The 18,375-nt window shown below is 30.9% G+C and overlaps 3 protein-coding genes across 6 annotated transcripts in view; 2 read left to right on the top strand and 1 right to left on the bottom strand.

Moving 5' to 3' along the window:
• Positions 1 to 576: 576 nt before the first annotated feature.
• LOC101506294 (probable U3 small nucleolar RNA-associated protein 7) lies at positions 577 to 5,189 on the bottom strand. Its single transcript, XM_004496100.4, has 8 exons — positions 4,984 to 5,189; positions 4,732 to 4,797; positions 4,550 to 4,639; positions 3,507 to 3,639; positions 2,945 to 3,063; positions 2,571 to 2,638; positions 2,314 to 2,362; positions 577 to 1,774 (listed from the first exon to the last, which is right to left on the bottom strand). The coding sequence occupies exons 1-8, from the start codon at positions 5,038 to 5,040 to the stop codon at positions 746 to 748; spliced, it is 1,611 nt and encodes a 536-aa protein (XP_004496157.1). The 5' UTR covers positions 5,041 to 5,189; the 3' UTR covers positions 577 to 745.
• Positions 5,190 to 6,574: 1,385 nt separating this feature from the next.
• Positions 6,575 to 11,104, top strand: LOC101505984 (SEC12-like protein 1). 3 transcript variants are annotated; one of them, XR_003472587.2, is made up of 11 exons: positions 6,575 to 7,132; positions 7,848 to 7,948; positions 8,506 to 8,638; positions 8,750 to 8,841; positions 9,136 to 9,235; positions 9,324 to 9,396; positions 9,522 to 9,642; positions 9,804 to 9,923; positions 10,360 to 10,430; positions 10,568 to 10,815; positions 10,963 to 11,104. XR_003472587.2 is itself a non-coding variant. In XM_073368031.1 (11 exons), the coding sequence occupies exons 2-11, from the start codon at positions 6,956 to 6,958 to the stop codon at positions 10,762 to 10,764; spliced, it is 1,185 nt and encodes a 394-aa protein (XP_073224132.1). In that variant the 5' UTR covers positions 6,642 to 6,660; positions 6,807 to 6,955; the 3' UTR covers positions 10,765 to 11,104. The 3 variants fall into 3 exon arrangements, 2 of the variants coding, with proteins under 2 accessions (XP_004496156.1, XP_073224132.1); XM_073368031.1 differs by having other exon boundaries at positions 6,642 to 6,660; positions 6,807 to 7,132; positions 10,568 to 11,104; XM_004496099.4 differs by having other exon boundaries at positions 6,576 to 7,132; positions 10,568 to 11,104.
• A 3,369-nt stretch (positions 11,105 to 14,473) lies between these two features.
• Positions 14,474 to 18,375, top strand: part of LOC101505658 (phosphoglucan phosphatase DSP4, amyloplastic) — a 7,814-nt gene continuing 3,912 nt past the window's right edge. The window contains exons 1-8 of one of the 2 annotated variants that reach the window (XM_004496098.4): positions 14,474 to 14,636; positions 14,718 to 14,790; positions 14,898 to 14,942; positions 16,254 to 16,356; positions 16,923 to 16,999; positions 17,090 to 17,166; positions 17,274 to 17,354; positions 17,870 to 18,002. In XM_004496098.4, coding sequence (XP_004496155.1) covers positions 14,608 to 14,636; positions 14,718 to 14,790; positions 14,898 to 14,942; positions 16,254 to 16,356; positions 16,923 to 16,999; positions 17,090 to 17,166; positions 17,274 to 17,354; positions 17,870 to 18,002 — 618 coding nt within the window. In that variant the 5' untranslated portion in view covers positions 14,474 to 14,607. Of the gene's footprint in view, positions 14,637 to 14,717; positions 14,791 to 14,891; positions 14,943 to 16,253; positions 16,357 to 16,922; positions 17,000 to 17,089; positions 17,167 to 17,273; positions 17,355 to 17,869; positions 18,003 to 18,375 lie in introns of both variants that reach the window. The other variant, XM_012714624.3, reaches the window with a different exon arrangement.

Here is an 18,375-nt window from a genome sequence, read left to right as displayed (position 1 = left end):
AGTAGTCTAAATATCTTATCACTCAGACCAATCATATGTTAATTGTCATTATTACAATTATTATTATGTAATATATTTTCAAATTTAAATATGATTAGGGAGAGTATTAGGTAGAGTAATGGTGGGTTTTTTTTTTTTTTATATACAACTAAAACAATTGTTACTTATGATAAATTCCTCAAGTCCAGGAAGCTGAAGCTCTGAGATTGTTGGAGGCGGCTATGAAGTGGTTGGGAGAGTTGACTAATAGAACTAGACTGCAAAACAATTTTTGATCGTCTTGGAGTTCATGACCTCCCTCGTACTAATATTGGGGCGTAGTTGAGATCTAATGTTTTGATAAGATCCACCAATAAATAACACTCATTTAAGTTTTTTTAAAAATTTATACTTTTATTCATTCAGAAAATATTTTTATTACATAACTTTGATATAAATTTGGCATAATTTTTTACTCTAACACACTTCTTTTGACCACTTGACAATGAAATCAAGGTTAGGCACTACTGTTTTCAGGTTTTCATTTATAGTTAAAGAATGTATATGAATATTGAAGATAAAAATGAACAAGGGAAATAAAGGCAAAATTTGGATATGCTTTACTTGAAAGGCAATATATATCAATTTCTAAGGGTAAAGGCTACAGATATCAAATACAACACGAAATACAAATAAAAAGCTTAGAAAACAATAAAAGCAAAAAAAAAAATGGTGACTTAATTGGACAAAGTTTAGTTTTAAATCTTTATGATGATGGTTTCTTACGAGCAAACCGCTGTAAAGATTTTGGTAGTTCAACTCCCTCGTTAGTTTTCTGTTTCTTTCTAGATATGTCTTTTTCTTCTTGAATTTTCTGCTCCAAGTAAGGTCTCTTTGCAGTGGCAATTGCATCTTGCTTTTTCGGCATAATTTTACCAGCCTTACTTCTTCCTTTTGTTTTCTTTTTCAGTTTTTTGCCCTTGACAGCTTCAACAGCAGCTTCTATCTCAGCCTCTCTCTCTTGCACAGTTAGCTTCTCTTTTCTGGTTTGTTTCACTGTACCAATTTTGCTAGGATCCAACATGATTGTCTCAGGTGGAAGCTTATCAAGAAGAGAATGTATTTCCTTTTCCCTTCTCTGTTTAGGTGTTTCAAATGGGTTAGCAACCCATGAATCAAAGTTGGGTTCTCCTGCTCCTGGAATAAGAATACTAGACCATCCCATTGAATGCCCTATGCCTAAAACATCTTCATATGGTCGAAAAGCTAATTTTCCAATCTGGTAACCCTTTACCATGGAATGAGTCATGTACTTTGAATAGTTCTGTGCACCAGAAACATCTCTTAGAACCTGGATATATGAACCATTACCACAAGCAAGCAAACCTTTTTGACTAAACTCCAAAGTATTTGCATGGCCTGGTAATGTTTGAAAAGCCTCAAACTTCCTCAAGTCCCAAAGCTTAATTTTTTTATCTTTCCCAGCAGTGGCCATTAAGTGGCCATTTGAGTGAAATGCGAGGGCCGAGACTGGCCCTTGATGACATAGCATCTTGACAAGGGGAGAAGAACTGGTCGGTTTCCACATAGTAACTGTACCAGCTGAGTGACCTAAAGAAACAACCCCATTGTAAGGGTTTACTTGCATTACATTTGTACGTCCTAAACCAGTTCGATATTTCCCGGCTATTGTACCCATTGTAACATCCTGATAAAGAAGCAACCCAAATTTGTTGGTAGAAGCCAAGAGAAAATGATTTTCCAGAAACTGAAGCCTCAACACTGCACCATGTTCCTGAAAGAAAGAAAAAAAGGGCACAACTCAGCTCCTTAAGGATGCATCCAATAATTACAGTTTCAGGAGATGATAAAAGAAAACCACCGTATCTAATTTGAAACTTTTAAAATTTTAAAACTAATGAAAAACAGCACACTCTAGGATTTATATGCGCTGGTGTTCCACAAGCGGACACGCCTCAAGCCAATATTCAAAATGACAACTTTATACGGTATACACTAACCTATCTTATTCAGTAGTGAATGTTTTCAAATTAGTATCCATTACAATTTGAAGCACTAAACAGCATTGATCCACACATCAAAATCAGGTTAGTGAAGTGAGGGTAATATTACTACAAAAAATTTAATGCACCCTCAGATGAATGGTGGGTAAGATAGGAAAATAGATAAACCGTAAAAAAAAAAAAGCGCTAGCATATATAACTGGATGGTTCAAATTCAAAAGACATAAAGTTAGCCATTGAAATATGTAGAAACATTGCCAACATCGTAAATGGCTAAAATTCAAAAATATTGTTCAAGCAATAAACCAACCTTTAAGCAGTGAAGCTCTGTGCCGTCACGATTATATATGTATGGATACCTGTCAAATTTTGAAAATTCTTGAGTCATTCAACAAGAAGAGACTATGCCCTCCCATATAATATTTTGACAAAAATATTGTAATCATCTTTTCCAAGAGTAGCCCCCCCGAGCCACTCTTATGTCACTAATTGTATGGATCCTTATTCTTACAAAGAACAAAATTTATAGATAAACAGAACAATAGCAAATCAGGGAAGAGAAATTACTTTTTCTGAGCGGCAGCAAAAAAGAGCTCATTATGTAAAAATACCACATCACGTACGGTTTCTCTTACCTGAAAAATCAAATATTAAAATAAAAGGATAATTTTCTGAAAAACTCAATAAATACAAAGTGACTTGTAACCATTCCTCTCCATCTTTTACTTATAATGTATGTTTAAAAAAATGAATGCTTTTAAAATTAACCTAAAAAAAGTAGTTCTAGTGCTTCTCTCAGTAGCTAAAAATAGTAGTTTCTAATATTCACAGCACTAAAAATTGGTCCATCTAAATTGGTCCATTTTAGAAGATAAATTCAAACAAACATTTTGAAACAAAATTATTAAAAACACAGCAAGTTCAATGATGATTAAGCATACCTGAATCTCTCTGATCAGGCTCAGATTCATCATGTCCACAATTGCTAGGTGGCCCTTACGGCCTCCAACAGCCATATACCGGCCACTTGAAGTAAAGTCTAGAGTATATGGACCAAGGTCTGCAGATAATAATTGTAAAAAATACAATAAATGACAGATCAAGAGAAGAACAAAATTGTTTCCAGTGAAGAAAGGTTTTATGCAGTGTGCGTCAGTATATTGAATGATAAAGTATCAAATAAAGACATGCAAATGAAACTTATGTAAAGCTATTACAAGGATAAGACCAAAACAAAGAATACTATCATTATAAAGCACTACAACTAGTCATATACCAAGTAGATGTCAACTTTTCTGCAATCCTAACAACTATACAGCACAGTGCGGCAACAATTTGTTGCGAGATTAAAGTCATCTTAAAGGATTTGTAAGTGAGGAATTGTCAATAATAGGAGTCAAAATGAGAGAGAGAGATTGATATTACAAACTACAAGTTATAATAGAGACATAAATCTGACCTAACCTGAGATACAATTAACAAGCAATCAATTAATAATAGTACCTGGTAAAGTAATATCATATTGGTTCCTTGAACTTAAGATATCTACTTCACGACCTATTGTCTCCTGTTTGATCCTCCATGTTTTTTCTATGCCTTCAGCCTCCAAATAACCTCCATCACTGGGCATAAGCCACTGCATAAAAAAAATTAGAAAGCCACTACATAAAAGATGTAACTATCGTTATAGCTAATAAAAACTAACATCAATGACACAAATTATACAGGATCTAACTTATTCCCTCAAAATAAAAAAAATCCAATAGATCTTTTGGTTCTCAACACTAATTAAGCCAATTTAAGGTAACTGATAGAATATGTAGTAACAACATCATTTAAATCATCAAAGTGTTAATATTGACTTAAGAATGTGCTTAATATAAACAGGCCACCTAAAAGTGATTTACGTCACTTCATAATTCTGAAAGAGTTGGTAGTGAATGACTTGACAAATGCTGCAAGATGATTCACAAATGCGGGAAACTGCAAGGCTAACATCTCTGTCAACTAATATGTTATCTCAGAAATATTTTGTGGTCATATGTTATTCCTATCACTCTTCATCATTATATGTTAAAAAGGATAAGGCCGCAGCATTTTTATACTTTTCTTAACATATAAAGCTGAATAATGGTAGGAATGTCATCTGACTACAAAAACACCCATGTTGACCGCAAACTACAAGGTTACTTAACAAATTTGTTAGAGTAACTATCCTTAAATTATATAAATTTGATCTTGCAAAGAAAGTCAAGTTTAATAAAATTCTTTTCGTACCAATTTTCAGTTTAATTTCATCTGATTTATTAATCAATTAAATCCATGAGAGCAAATATTGAGCTTGACCAAGCTCAAGGATAATCCACCTCAAAGCAAAACACAAACTGAAATACGGAATGAAATATACCACATCAGTGATTTTGCAGTCAGGGCTTAGATTATCAGTTGTTAAGAACAATTGACTCCAGCATTGTGCATATACGCAAAACTAAACTAAAAATGAGTTCAATTAAGTAAACAGGAACACCAAATTAAAAAGAACTAACTTTCTCAGTTTTGGCAGCAGCCTTTGCAGATTGTCCATATAACTGTTCTCTAGCAGATAACTGAGTCCTGAGCTTTTTATCCTTTAAACCCTGTAAATCATAGTTAACAAATTAACATATAAAGATAAAGTTATCTTCGAGCAGCTATATTTCAAATCCAATAAACTCAAAGCTTATAATACCTTCAAATTTGCACCTTCTCCTCTGAGATACTTCTTTGATCTCAGTTCTAGTTCATCAGTTATGTCCTACAAAAAATGTACGTAATAAGAAGCATGCTCCAATCTTATCCTAATAAATAAATATAAATAAAACTACGCTAGAATGTTAAAATCCAAATATGAAAAATACAACATAGACAGAAAAAAGGATAAACCCTAATTCTGAACAGTAAGTTCGAAATCGTAATAATAGTTAGTTGAGTTTATGTGCACCTGTACAGTGGAAGGATTGTTATTTGGAAGAGTATCGTTATCGTGAGTCTCCTCCATGTCGCACTGAGACGGAGCTGCAATCTCTATCTGTCGCAACAAGGCGACGGTGCTGAGGGAGAGAGGACGCCGCAGGTGAGAGGGTTTAGTTGGAGTTTTGAACGATTTTTTCTGTTGCAATTTCTTTTGAGGTTTATCGGGGGTAATGTCGTAATATAATATTTTACAAGGGTATGCAATTACAATTTTCTTTTTAAATATTGCATACTGCGGAAACTGCTGTGCTTTGTGAGCCCTATAACTTTTTTCTTTGGTCAATAACCCTAGAGATATTTTAATCGTTGGGCTTTGTTTACAAAAATATTGGGCTTAAACTCTTCAATCATTGGGCTTTTTCTTGACTTCTCTTTTTTTACTAATAAATAAACATGTTTTATTAAATCTACTTGACACCCCACATATGTACCTTTTACCCCTACATTTTCTAAATCCCATTTATTCTCATTTGACAAAAATCAAAATTTTCTGAAAAGTTTCTCTCAAAATTTAGAAAAACTACAATATAAAGTGAGTCCCTTTAAAGTTCAGAATACAGATGATTTCTTGATAATTAAAATTGAAATTTTTTTTGAATTTATATATTGAATATTTTGATTTTTATATAATTGATGTTTATAAATCAAAATATGAAAAACTCGCTACTGAAGATATATTGAATATTTTAAAAATAAAAAATTTATAATATTAATCACATACTAAATTTTTTGTATTGTATAACTGTTTGAAATATTAAAAAAAAAGTATTAATTAAGTTAATTTTTTTTAATAATACGTGACATCAAATTTGACATGTCTGATGCATTAAATTTGTCAATAAATTTTACTAATACATGCACTACTGAATAAGTAAATTTAATGTAAATTGGTCTTAATTTTTGTTAATGTGTAGAATGAGATTGATTAGTATTATTTTCATAAGAGAGTCACTTTTATCATTACAAGATTCAAACATAATTATCCACCGCTAATCAAAATGAATTTTAAGCTTTCATTGACATTAATTTTTACATATTTTGTAAATAATAATAATCACGTTTATAAAAAGTAAAATCTTAAGATTCAATTTAATAAAATTAAGCTATAAATTAATTAATAATAAGAAATTCACAAATTAGGCAACAATATAAATTAGTGAGACATTTACTTATAACATTAAAGTAATAACGTTTATTTTGGGAAAATAAAATAAAACTTAAAGACTTATTAAAATAGGTAAATTTATAAAGTAATTGAATGAATTATAAGATAATTTATTGGTTACGAAATAAAGAGTTAAAAGTAGGTGTGATTTGCTAGTGTTGTTGAGTAGTGAAATTGGCACGATGCGGCACAGCACAAGAATCTCTGTATAAAAATGCCGCGTAATCTTTTAACGAATATTCCACACAGTTGACAATGTTTCTTCATTGTGCTGCAGGACCCACCTACCTTTTCCATTAAATAAATCACTTCAAATTCTCAACCCAATTAACTAACTAAACAAATCACCTTATTTTTCTCTAAATCAGGTAAATCAACTCTTGCCTCGTCTTTATTTTTTATTTTTTTATATAATCTTCAAAATAAAAACACCAAAACCGTAACCACAACCAACAACCTCAAAATCATCACATAAAAAAGGTTAGACATGTCAACTTCATATATGTGCCATTGAATAAGGTTATACCTTGTTTGTTTCATCGATCAATTAATCAATAAACAAAAACAAGGCAAAGCCACTTTGTGTCCTACTTGCGCTCGTTGACCCTTTTCTTTTTCTCTTTCAGAATCCCTCTCTTTCCTCTTCGGATATTTCTATATAACCCTTGCACAAAATATCCAATTCAACGATCTCAGAAAATTGCTTCATTTTCAGTACCCCAATTGGAAAAAGAATTGAACTTTGGATCCATATTTCCGATTTCAGAAGACTTGGATGGAGAATGATGCACGGTCACCGCAGGGTCCGATTACATGCGGTTCGTGGATTCGGAGACCCGAAAATGTTAATCTAGTTGTTCTAGGAAGGTCTAAGCGTGGAAATTCTTGTCCTTCTCTGCTTCAGATTTTCTCATTCGACCCCAAAACCATTTCTTTGTCTTCAACCCCTTTGGTATTCCTCTCAAATTCTCAATCTATATGTATGTGTATCATTGTATGTGTTAACTCAAATATAAGAGTTCAACGAAGAGTACTTTTAAGAGTTATGTGTTTGGTAGGGGGGGTGATTTTAAATGGTTTTTATGTTATTTTGGCTCCTTCCCCTCCAAATCTCCCAAAATGGAGAGAGAGTAAGATGAGCTATAGGAGTGATTTTAGCTCCCTCCTTTTCCCTTTTAAAAGTTGAACCAAACGTATTAAAGGCGTATCATGCCAGTCCCACACATTTCATTATACTTAATCACTTTTATTTTTTCAAATTATTATGAGTGTTCTTGTCTGTATCAGAGTTTCATAGATTAAAATGTATGCATGTATTTGTGTGTGTAGAATGATCCATTTGAAACATGAATATGTTTTGTGCATACCCTTTTTATTTTTAGTTTAGAAATTGTTGTTTTCTATATGAGTGGAATTTGTGTATGTATGTGTGTATAGTCTATGTAGACTGAGGTGTATGACAACAGGACTTATTTTGTGCATACCCTTTTGGTTTTAGCTGAGAAATTGTTAATTTTTTTCTTCGTGAACTAGATTGTTGAGGGAAGTAGTTATTATGCACTAATTTTGTTATTGAAGAGTATTTTTAATGTTAAGTTTCTGGATTGATGAGTTGAAGTACAGTTTGTTTTTGTTCTAATAAGATTTTTATTTGTTTAATCTTTCAGGCCAATTTTGTATTAGAAGCAGAGGAAGGTGATCCTGTTGCTATTGCTGTGCACCCTAGTGGGGATGATTTTATGTGCTCTTTGAGCAATGGTAGCTGCAAGTAAGCTGCTTTTTCTAATAGCCATGGGATTGAAATTTGGCTCTCTTATCTGAATACATCTATTGAAAACTACGTTTATAATTTGCTTCAATGTTGCATTTATCAAAATAGCATTTACTAGGGATGAAAATAGGCTAGGCTTTGCAAGACCCGAGTCCGATTTACTTTGAAAAGTTAGATTTTAGTTTGACTTATTACCTGTTATAGGCTCCTTTTTAAGAAGACCTCTGACCTTTTTAAAAGTCTGACAAGACTAGGCCATAGACACTTGATGTATTCCCACCTGCAGACTACATGCTGTTGCTTTAAATAATGCAAGGATCAGAAGACAAGCGTTTTTTCTTCCTTTAACTTTTCGAAGGACAATATAAAACCATAGGCTCAGTTGTACCAAAGTTGTTTCACACAGTTTCTTGGAGCTAGGAGACTGTATGACATAATAGTTATACTTGTTTCTTAAGTGTAGCTCGCAGATATTTTGCCTCGAGTTATCATTGTTTCTCCGTTGGGGACTGAACGAACATATATAAACTGAAGTATTTCTTCATGGTTTACAGATTGTTTGAGTTGTATGGTCATGAAGCAAACATGAAGCTGTTGGCCAAGGAATTGGCCCCTCTACAGGGTATTGGTTCCCAGACATGTATTACTTTTAGTGTTGATGGATCTAAATTTGCCGCTGGTGGGTTGGTAAGCATCACTCTAGATTCCAACCAATTGCTTTTACAATTTTGTGTACACTGTTTTTTCGTCTTTAGAATTCAATCCCGTATGTTTTACTTCAGTCCTTTACATGTGTAGGATGGACATCTCAGAATTATGGAGTGGCCTAGCATGCGTGCAATTTTGGATGAACCAAGAGCGCACAAATCTGTCAGAGATATGGATTTTAGGTAGAAAATTGCTAAGCAACTCTATCTGGATCCTTGTAAAAGATCTGTTAATCTAAGCATCGCGTATAATTCTAATAAGTACTTGATAAAAATGGCAACTAGAATTATCCTGTTTCGAGTTCTTACAGCCAGTTATGGATGATTTTGCTTTGCCTTGTCATGCCTGCAATAATTTGACTGCGTAAATACAATGCTTTAGACAATAAAAGTATGCTCACATTATAAATATCTTAATCGTGAAACTTTGATGACATTGATAGTTACTGTATTGTCCTTCATTTTGTCATACTTCAGTCTAGACTCGGAATTTCTAGCTTCAACTTCTACTGATGGTTCAGCAAGAATCTGGAAAATTGAGGATGGTGTTCCTTTGACTACTTTGTCTCGCCACTCGGTATAGTGTGATTGATTTAAGATCCTTTGGAAAGATCTGTGCAGTTATTTGTACCCTTTGATCCAAAATTTCCCTTTTGTCTTTTTAGGATGAAAAAATTGAATTATGTCGATTTTCCAAGGACGGAACCAAACCATTTTTATTCTGCACCATTCAAAAAGGTATATGAGTGTCTTGTTTTGAGTATATTCTAATATCCTATAGTATTAATTTGTAGCTGTATATCTGTCAAATATCTTTTTGATCAAACATGGCCTTAATCATCGATACCTCTAATTTCGAGCAGGAGATAAGTCTCTCACTGCAGTTTATGACATGAGCTCATGGAACAAAATTGGACATAAGAGGCTGCTTAGAAAGTCTGCTTCGGTAATGTCCATTAGCCACGATGGGAAATACCTTTCTCTGTAAGAACCTATATTTACCATCTGACTTTTGGTCGTATCATAATAGGTCACATATTTGAGAAGTGCTTTTTTGAAATGCTATGTGGTTTTGTCCCATGCTTTGTTTGTCATGTCTCAGAACTAAGGCTTCTCTTTATCCCGTCAAATTTCTGCAATTTTAGGGGTAGTAAAGATGGAGACATATGCGTAGTTGAAGTAAAAAAGATGCAGATACACCATTATAGCAAGAGATTACACCTCGGTACGACTATTGCAACGCTGGAGTTCTGTCCTAGTGAAAGGTAAATTTCTGCGCTTTATTGGTTTAATTTAGCACCTTTTGGATAAATATCAATCATGGTGAAACAAATTTTTGGGTTAAGCTGTTCATTTGAATATTGGAACATGCATCGGATTATGAATTTATGTAGACCTTGACATTGAAATATGATGGATGGTGAGTGGTATAGTAATATCATATGCCAAAAAGTTTGTTCTATTAGCCTAATCCTTTGGGTAAACAACTTAATCAAATACTTACATAAGTGTTTATGTAAAAGTTATTTCTATAAGAAAAGATTAAAAAAAAAAAGTCAAACTATTTTCATATAAGTTATAAGTTGTTTTCATAAGTTATCTTAGAGAGTTTTTATACAAATAAGCTGAAAATGACTCACAAACGTGTCGTAAGTTCTCTTAGTCAAGGCTATTCACCTAACCCTTTGTTATTTTATGCAGGGTTGTACTTACAACCTCAGTAGAATGGGGAGCATTGGTCACTAAACTGAATGTACCTAAAGATTGGAAAGGTTATCTCTCTCTCTCTCAGACACACAAGATCGTTCGCATGCATGCACACAAACACACACTCGAACACGTTCTTTCTAAGACCATAAATATAATGTCTATTTAATTTGACCTTTTAAGTTTCTTATGACACATGCAGAGTGGCAGATATACTTGGTGCTTTTAGGACTATTTTTAGTGTCAGCGGTGTTGTTTTACATATTCTTTGAGAACTCTGATTCATTCTGGGGATTTCCTGTGGCAAAAGACCAACCAGCAAGACCAAGATTTAAACCAATGATAAAAGACCCTCAATCTTATGATGATCAAAATATTTGGGGACCGGTAGACATGTGACCGCATCGACATTCTTCAATATTGCTCGATTTGAAAGCAGTTTCGGTTGCTGTAAGTGGTATTATATCACATTCATCTCAGGAGAGTAGATTTAGGCACTTGAATGCTATTACAAGGATTTACTTTTCTTTTTATTGAAAATTTTAAACCCAGAGGCTGTTTTTTATATTGTAATTTAATTTTCTTTTTAAACTTTAGGGATAATCAAATTGCTTATTGAGTTTCGCAAGTTGCCCTTGAGGCTGTGATGTTATCAGGGATGGATCTATGGCTAGAGACATTTGGAGCAATTTTTCCACTAGGATTTCAATATTTCAAAATATTATACATGATTGGATAAGTTTTTAGTCCATATACATATAATATATTATATTGATTTGTCGTCGCACATGAGTCAAATATAATTAATAAAACGTAGTATGGGACAATAATTCAATCGTTTCGTAAGGACTTTTGATGATATTAACCGAATTTAGAATAATGAAATTAAAAATGAGGATTTCAAATTTAGGTTCAGACAAATTAAGAAAACGAATTACAATCATTAATTAATTGATTTGAGAGTTTCAGACCTTTCACATATTCTATTAATGGATTTAATTTTTAAATTGTGATTCTATTCTTATTTGATTATAGAATTGATCAAACAAGTGTAATTAATCTTATGTGAATCTGTTTCTTTAATTGAATTAAGCATCACAATAATTGATGTATTATAGTTAACGACCAAGTGTCGAAAAATCTATAATTTATTTAATTTAGAAGTTGAATTTTGTCAAATTAATTTTATCAATTCCATTAAAATTCGAATTAAACAATCAATAACAATATAATCGAATAAATTATAAAATAGTGGATTAATTTGAGAAACTAGTCTTCTATAAAAAATGTTCTATTTATAAAAAAAATAAATAGAAATCCTTGAGTAAAAAAATAAAAATAAAATCCTTAAATACCCCTATCTCACAAATATGGTAAAGAGTTTTATTTTTTTTGGATACAACGTTAATGAGTTTTTAATTCGAGTTATTATGAAAATGAAAAAAAAAAATAAAACTATAACTATTATAGCATATAGTATCTAATAATTATTGAGTGAATATATAATCACATAATATCTTTAGTGAGTAATTTAATCTTATATGTTAATTAAATTCAATAGTTGTTATTGATAGTTCTCGTTTTTCACAATAAATATATATAATGAGTAAAATAAACAGTTTGAATATTTTAAAATAAACGAAATAGAGTAAAATAAAATGTAATATAAGGTAAGCTTCATTGTTGTTTTATTTTAAGATAAAATAAATCAAAGTTTTCATTCCATTATTTGGAAATTAATCGGAATTAAATGAATTATATTTTTATTTCATTTTTACTCTTATCCGAAAAAACATTATTATGTAAAATTAAAATATATTAATATTTAATAAAACAATATAATTTTTTTAACTTATATTATAGCCCCCACTAAATTTAAAATATCTTTTGAACTTTGTTTTCACTTAAAACATATTTTTGGACTGGAGCAAAATAGTTTACTAATTTTATATTACGATATAATTTGAAGATATTGCTTTTAGATACAAATAGATAAACTTATGAATATGTAGTTGTTAGTTAAGTAGTTCTGTGATATAAGTTTTTTTCGCACAGTTATGTGATATAATTAAAAAGAAGAAAACAAATAAAATTGTCTTTGTTTTTTTAGAGGAAATAAAATTGTGTTTGTTATGTATATATATGTACCGTGTAGAATGAAGCTGACGAGATGATTAAGAGAAAGTAAGAGACCGAAATTAACACCTACTATAGAAAAATAGTCTGAAGTAAAAATATGTTACTAATTTATTTAATATTTAGATTATAATAGGAGTAGTATATATGATAGTAGATATTTTGTAGTTGAGTAATGATGTAGAAGAAATTATACAACGACGGACTGCAAAAAATATAAAGCCAACGAAAAAACTGGAAAGAAAGGAAAAATAAATCTTAAATTAGGGGAAGAGAATTGAAAAATTGATAAAATGAAAATATTCTATCAATTTTTTAAAAATTTAAACAATGGAACTTTATTCAATTTCACTCTACTTCACCCTAATTCATCAATACAAACAAAACCTAAAGGTTAGAGAATACTCCAAATGAAAGGGAAAATGAGAAAAATTAAGTTATAAATTGATTGATAGTTGAAAAATGAGTTGTTAATTGATGAATTGTAGTTAAAAAATTAATTAATTGAAATTAAAGTATTTGTTAAATTTAATTTTTAACGATATAATTATTTAATTTAAAATAATAAAAATGTGATATTTTTATCTAATATCTCTTATATACCATTTGACTCAATTTTTTTTCTAAATAAATTTTCTTACTGTACTTTATTTTTGTAGTAAAGACAAAAAAAAAACAAAGATTTGAAATAAAAGTCAGAATTATATAATTCATTGACTTTTGTTGTTATATAATTTTTTTATTATAATATAAATATAAGTTTGATTTTTTTTTAAGTTTAGCAAATTTCACATGTATAAATAGTAATCGTAAAAAAATGTAATTCATTTATAGTTTATATAGTTTACAATTTGACATAAAAAATAAATTTAACTTTATCATAAATTAAAAGATGAAGAAATGATAATAAATATGATAATGTATACTTTAATCAATTTATTGTAAGATAAATAACATGAAAAATTATTTTTTTGAGTTATTTTGATAAATAATTAAATAAATTGAATATAATTTTGTAAGTCGGAAATAGATATACATGAAGAAGTGAATTATTGAGTGAGATAAGATATATATGAAGAAGTGAATTATTGAATGAAATAATGATAAATGAACGAATATTGTAATTATTTTATATTGCATAAAGATAAAAAAATATAAAAAATAAATAAAAATATAAAAAAATATAAATTGAAACACTACTTAAAATATTATATATAAACTATAAGCTAGTGAAAACATTTTATTTAGTAATTACATCCTTTTTAATCCAATAAATTTATAATCTAATTAAATAGACTATAAACTAACTTATTAGTCCTACTAAATAGTGCTTTGATCTTTTGTGGGTTCTTTGAGGGGTTATGCATATGTCGACAGATAATTTGAGGGCAAAATATCTTGATTTTATTATTGTGCCGGGTAGTACATAAATAATTTAAATCGAAAATTTACAAGTGCTTTTAATGTGTCACGGATTGAAGTGTATAAATTTTATTTTCGTAAAATATAGTTTTAATTATTTGAAATTTGAAACATTGTATTTTTCAATTATTTTTTGTTTTATTTTTATATCTTTAATATGTGTTATTTTTTAATGGCATATGTTGGTATGATCCTAATTTAAAAAGGTCTATTCTTACATATTTTTTCTTTTAAATATTTTTTTGTTTTGTATTTTAATTTATTTTATTATTTTAGTGCGATATTATTTTATTTATTATTTGTTTTTTATTTTTCTTCCTATTACATATTTAATTCATTCAAATTAATAGACTAAGATTTAATATTAACATACAATAAGTTGAATGTGTAGATATATATGAAGTTATAAATATTTTGTTCACACTATTGTATATTATTAATAATAGACATGGTAAGTTTGATCACAGTATATTATTTTGCTTATGATAAATTTGTATTGTTATAAATAATGTTGAAATAACATAGGGAGAGCTTAAAAGGTGTTATCTTTTTTGTTGTCTGTTTCCTGGTGTATATAAAAGAGAAGAAAATGATAGCAAACGCATCTTAAACATTGGCACACAACCCAACACTGCTCAACTCAACTCAACTCAACTTAGTGATCAGAATAAGAGTTTAGTTCCAATGTTGAATTGTCTTCAAAATCTTCAGAGGTTTGTGTTACTTAATCCTATTCCCAATCCCAAATCTAATCAGATTCCGTTCCTGCTTACTCTTTCTTTCTTTCTTTCTAGGTTCTCTGTTTTACCCTTCGATACAGTTGTTTCGCGCCACCACAACATTCTCCCTTTCTCTTTTCTATCCCTGGTATGCCATTGCTACTTCACTCTTATTATTGCGTTAGTTAAGTTATTAATGCCTATGCCAATTTCTCCATCTTCTTTTTTTTCTCTTGTAATGCTCCACGGACACAGAGAATCTCCAGTAAATCTCATCACTATCCAACCATGGCACTTAAGGTAACTCCAATATTTACTTTTTTATTTTTTTTTAAAAAGAAATTTTGTTGTTTCTGTAATTCTGGCTTTTTATGCTTTTCAACTTCATCTATCAATTAAAAGTTAGATAATTTTCTGAATACACTTTTTTAATAATAATATTATTATTATAGGATTGGTTTTAGGTTGTTCATTAGCATTGTCATAAATCTGAATCAGTTTATGTGGAAACTATTGTTGTAAAATTTGCCGCCAATACAACTCGATCCATATTTTCATCAGCAAACAAGAGGCATGACAATAGTCACTGTCCTTAAGGATTTATCCACTTTAGGATTCAAGAGGCCCTTCCCGGTCTGATCCGAGGTAACAGAACTGGCAAGAAATATCTGGAAGATCAAATGAAGATGTATCCAGTAGAATACCAAGAGATGGGAGAGATGGAAGAAGAAAAAGTAGGGGGTTTTCATGTTCTATGAAAATAGGTTTTATGACACATGCCAAAATGAGTAGTCAGGTTCACATATATATAAGACGGAGATTAGTTAGAATAAAGAGATGTATGTGGAGTAGACCTAGTCAAAATTACCACAATTAAAATAAATTAATAATATTTTTCTAATAAAATATAATTTCATATTTCTCACTAAAATGTAAAACAATTTATTTAAAACTTTTGATATATCCTCAAAATTTACAACAACTACAATGTGAGCAGGAATATTTTTGCGGAGTTGTTAGCACCGCCACTTCAGATTTAAAATGTATATGATATCTAGCTTGTGTTGGAGTCTGACACTTACACGGCACAAATACACGTGGTTACATTTAATCATTTCTATTTTTTTAAATTACTATTGTAACAGCTTGACCCCTCTTACCGACAATATACTCACAATCTTTTCGCCCCTTTTTCCCTGTTGGAAATTAGCTAGTTTTTACCTTCCGTGGAGTCGAATCCAGTACGTAGGGGATATGTACCACTATTCATTCACTCTCACTATCAATTGAGCTAATTTCCAACAGAGGAAAGGGAGGCGAAAAGATCGTGAGTACAATGCCGGTCAAAGGTGTGGGGCTGTTTCAACTATCGATGTCTATGTGTCAATGTTCATATCATGTTTAGTGTTTGTGTCGGTGCTTCTTAGCTATAGAGTGTTGATGGCATATTCTGAAATCTGCCAATATCAATGATGTTGATGGCTTTTCAAAAGTTGTTTGTACATTTTGTCATTGTCAAGAAAACATGAATGTTTGATTAGCTGATGAAGAATTTTTTAATATTATTTTATTGTGTCCTCTAAGGAACATGCTTCTCATTTTCTTGTGCAGGCTGCTTCTGGTTCTATACCCAGTGCAGAGACAAGTAGTTCTGATGTCAAGGAGGAAAAGTCTGAGACATACAGTAATAATATGACAGAAGCCATGGGTGCTGGTATGTTTAATCATATTATGGTTCTCATTTATAACCAACAGCCAAGCTATGTCCTGTTAAGTGGATATTGATCAAACAATGACAGAGTTCTGACAACAACCAAAATTTCGCCATAGATTCATCTAGAGCTAGGGAGAGGTCTTTCTTAATTGTTTCTCCTAAAGCTTTCTTTAGTGTTCTGCTGCCTCTTAACCAGACTATTTTTCATTTGATGTACTTCTGTTTTTTGCTTCTGTTGGTCTTCACCTGCTTTGTAATTCTAGTTTGAATACCAAAATCAAAAAACTTGGAAGCCATATCATGGAAAACATTTTTTCTTTTATTTGAAGCTTCGTGTTAATTGTATCTTTTTGTGTTAAATGTGCTAAAATATTTCAAATTGTAGAATTAAACCTTCACATTTTTTTGTTAAGATTAGTTGTAACAGCCTTGTGACTGTAATATTTATATTCGGCTAATAATTTGGATTAATTGATGTTTTACTTCTGTTACGAGCATGCTTAGCTTGTACTTATGTTCTTTGAATATTTGATTCTGTTACCCCTTTCTAACAAAGTTCTAAACAGTTTTGACTTATAGGCATGAATTAGGAATGAACTACGACTTCATCTGTCCAGATTTGATTGTCGGATCATGCCTGCAGGTTTTCTTTTTGTTTCAGTTACCTGATCCAGTTATCTCAAAAATATAGTTTGGTACTCTGACTTGTTTGGTTTTTATCTTAAACCACCAGACTCCTGAAGATGTTGATGAGCTGCGTAAAATCGGAGTCAAAACTATTTTTTGCTTGCAACAAAACTCAGACCTAGAGTATCCTAAACATTTTTGTTTAATATGGTTCACTTTCAGCATTTGAGACATAGTACACATATTTAATCTATCAAACAAAATCATTGTATTTCTTTATTACTGTTAAGATATTTTGGAGTTGATATCAATGCCATACGAGAATATGCCAACACATGCGATGACATTCAACACTTGCGTGCTGAGATAAGGTTCGTAATGGCAGGGCTTTTTATATTATAATAGTTCAAGAACTTATTTATGTTTCTTACATATGGTGAAGATATTATAAGCTATCTTATAAATATTTTGACAATATCATTACGGTGCAACTCATTATGAACTCAAATTGGCCTGAATTATTGATATTAAATATTAATGTTAAATTGTATACTATAAAAGCGTTTTTTTAAAATATAGCTAGAATAGTTCCTGCACAAAAACCTATTACTTGGTTGCATTTCTAAATATATTGTACTTCTCACAGCTTATGGATTTTTGGGTTAGACTAGTTGGTAATATTACCATTTATACAGTTTCTAATTTCATAGTACCCGATGGGTAAAATTTTAGTCATATGTGCATTTTGTGCAATATTAGCATTTCTATTTACTAATGGTATATGCAACTAAACAGTGATGTCTTTTGCATTAAAATTAAACATTCCGATGCTTTTGTATATCGTGCACTTTTTCACATTATATGATATCTAACGTTGACGTTGCAGGGACTTTGATGCATTTGATTTACGGAAGCGGCTTCCAGCTGTAGTTAGCAAATTATACAAGGCAATCAAGTCCAATGGAGGTGTGACATATATTCATTGCACTGCTGGACTTGGAAGAGCTCCAGCTGTTGCGGTATGTCTCTTGGTTTCTTTCTGATGTACATGTTACTACCAGATAATCATAAATTTTAGCCTGAAATGTTATTGAGTTAATTTTGGGTATACTGAACGAAGTAATTTCTCATTTAGTATGTTAAATAAGGAAAGGAGTGGCGCTGAATGTATTCAGTCATTTCAATGATCTCTCATGCTGAATGGTTTCAGCAATTTGTCACTTAAATATGTTGATATACGGAAGATAAACCCGTATATCATTTTCTTCACCTGGTTGAATTTTCAAATGAGTATAGATCAAAAGTATAGAACAAAATAGCTCTAGAGCAGAGGTAGTCGAGCATTGCCGCTACAGCATCCCCTGCTGCACCCGTGTTTCAGTTGAGCAGGAA

Source organism: Cicer arietinum, chromosome 4 (assembly GCF_000331145.2).
Source record: "Cicer arietinum cultivar CDC Frontier isolate Library 1 chromosome 4, Cicar.CDCFrontier_v2.0, whole genome shotgun sequence".
NCBI lineage: Eukaryota > Viridiplantae > Streptophyta > Magnoliopsida > Fabales > Fabaceae > Cicer > Cicer arietinum.
Note: the sequence above shows the minus strand (reverse complement) of the source record. Positions and strands in the feature narration are given on the sequence as shown.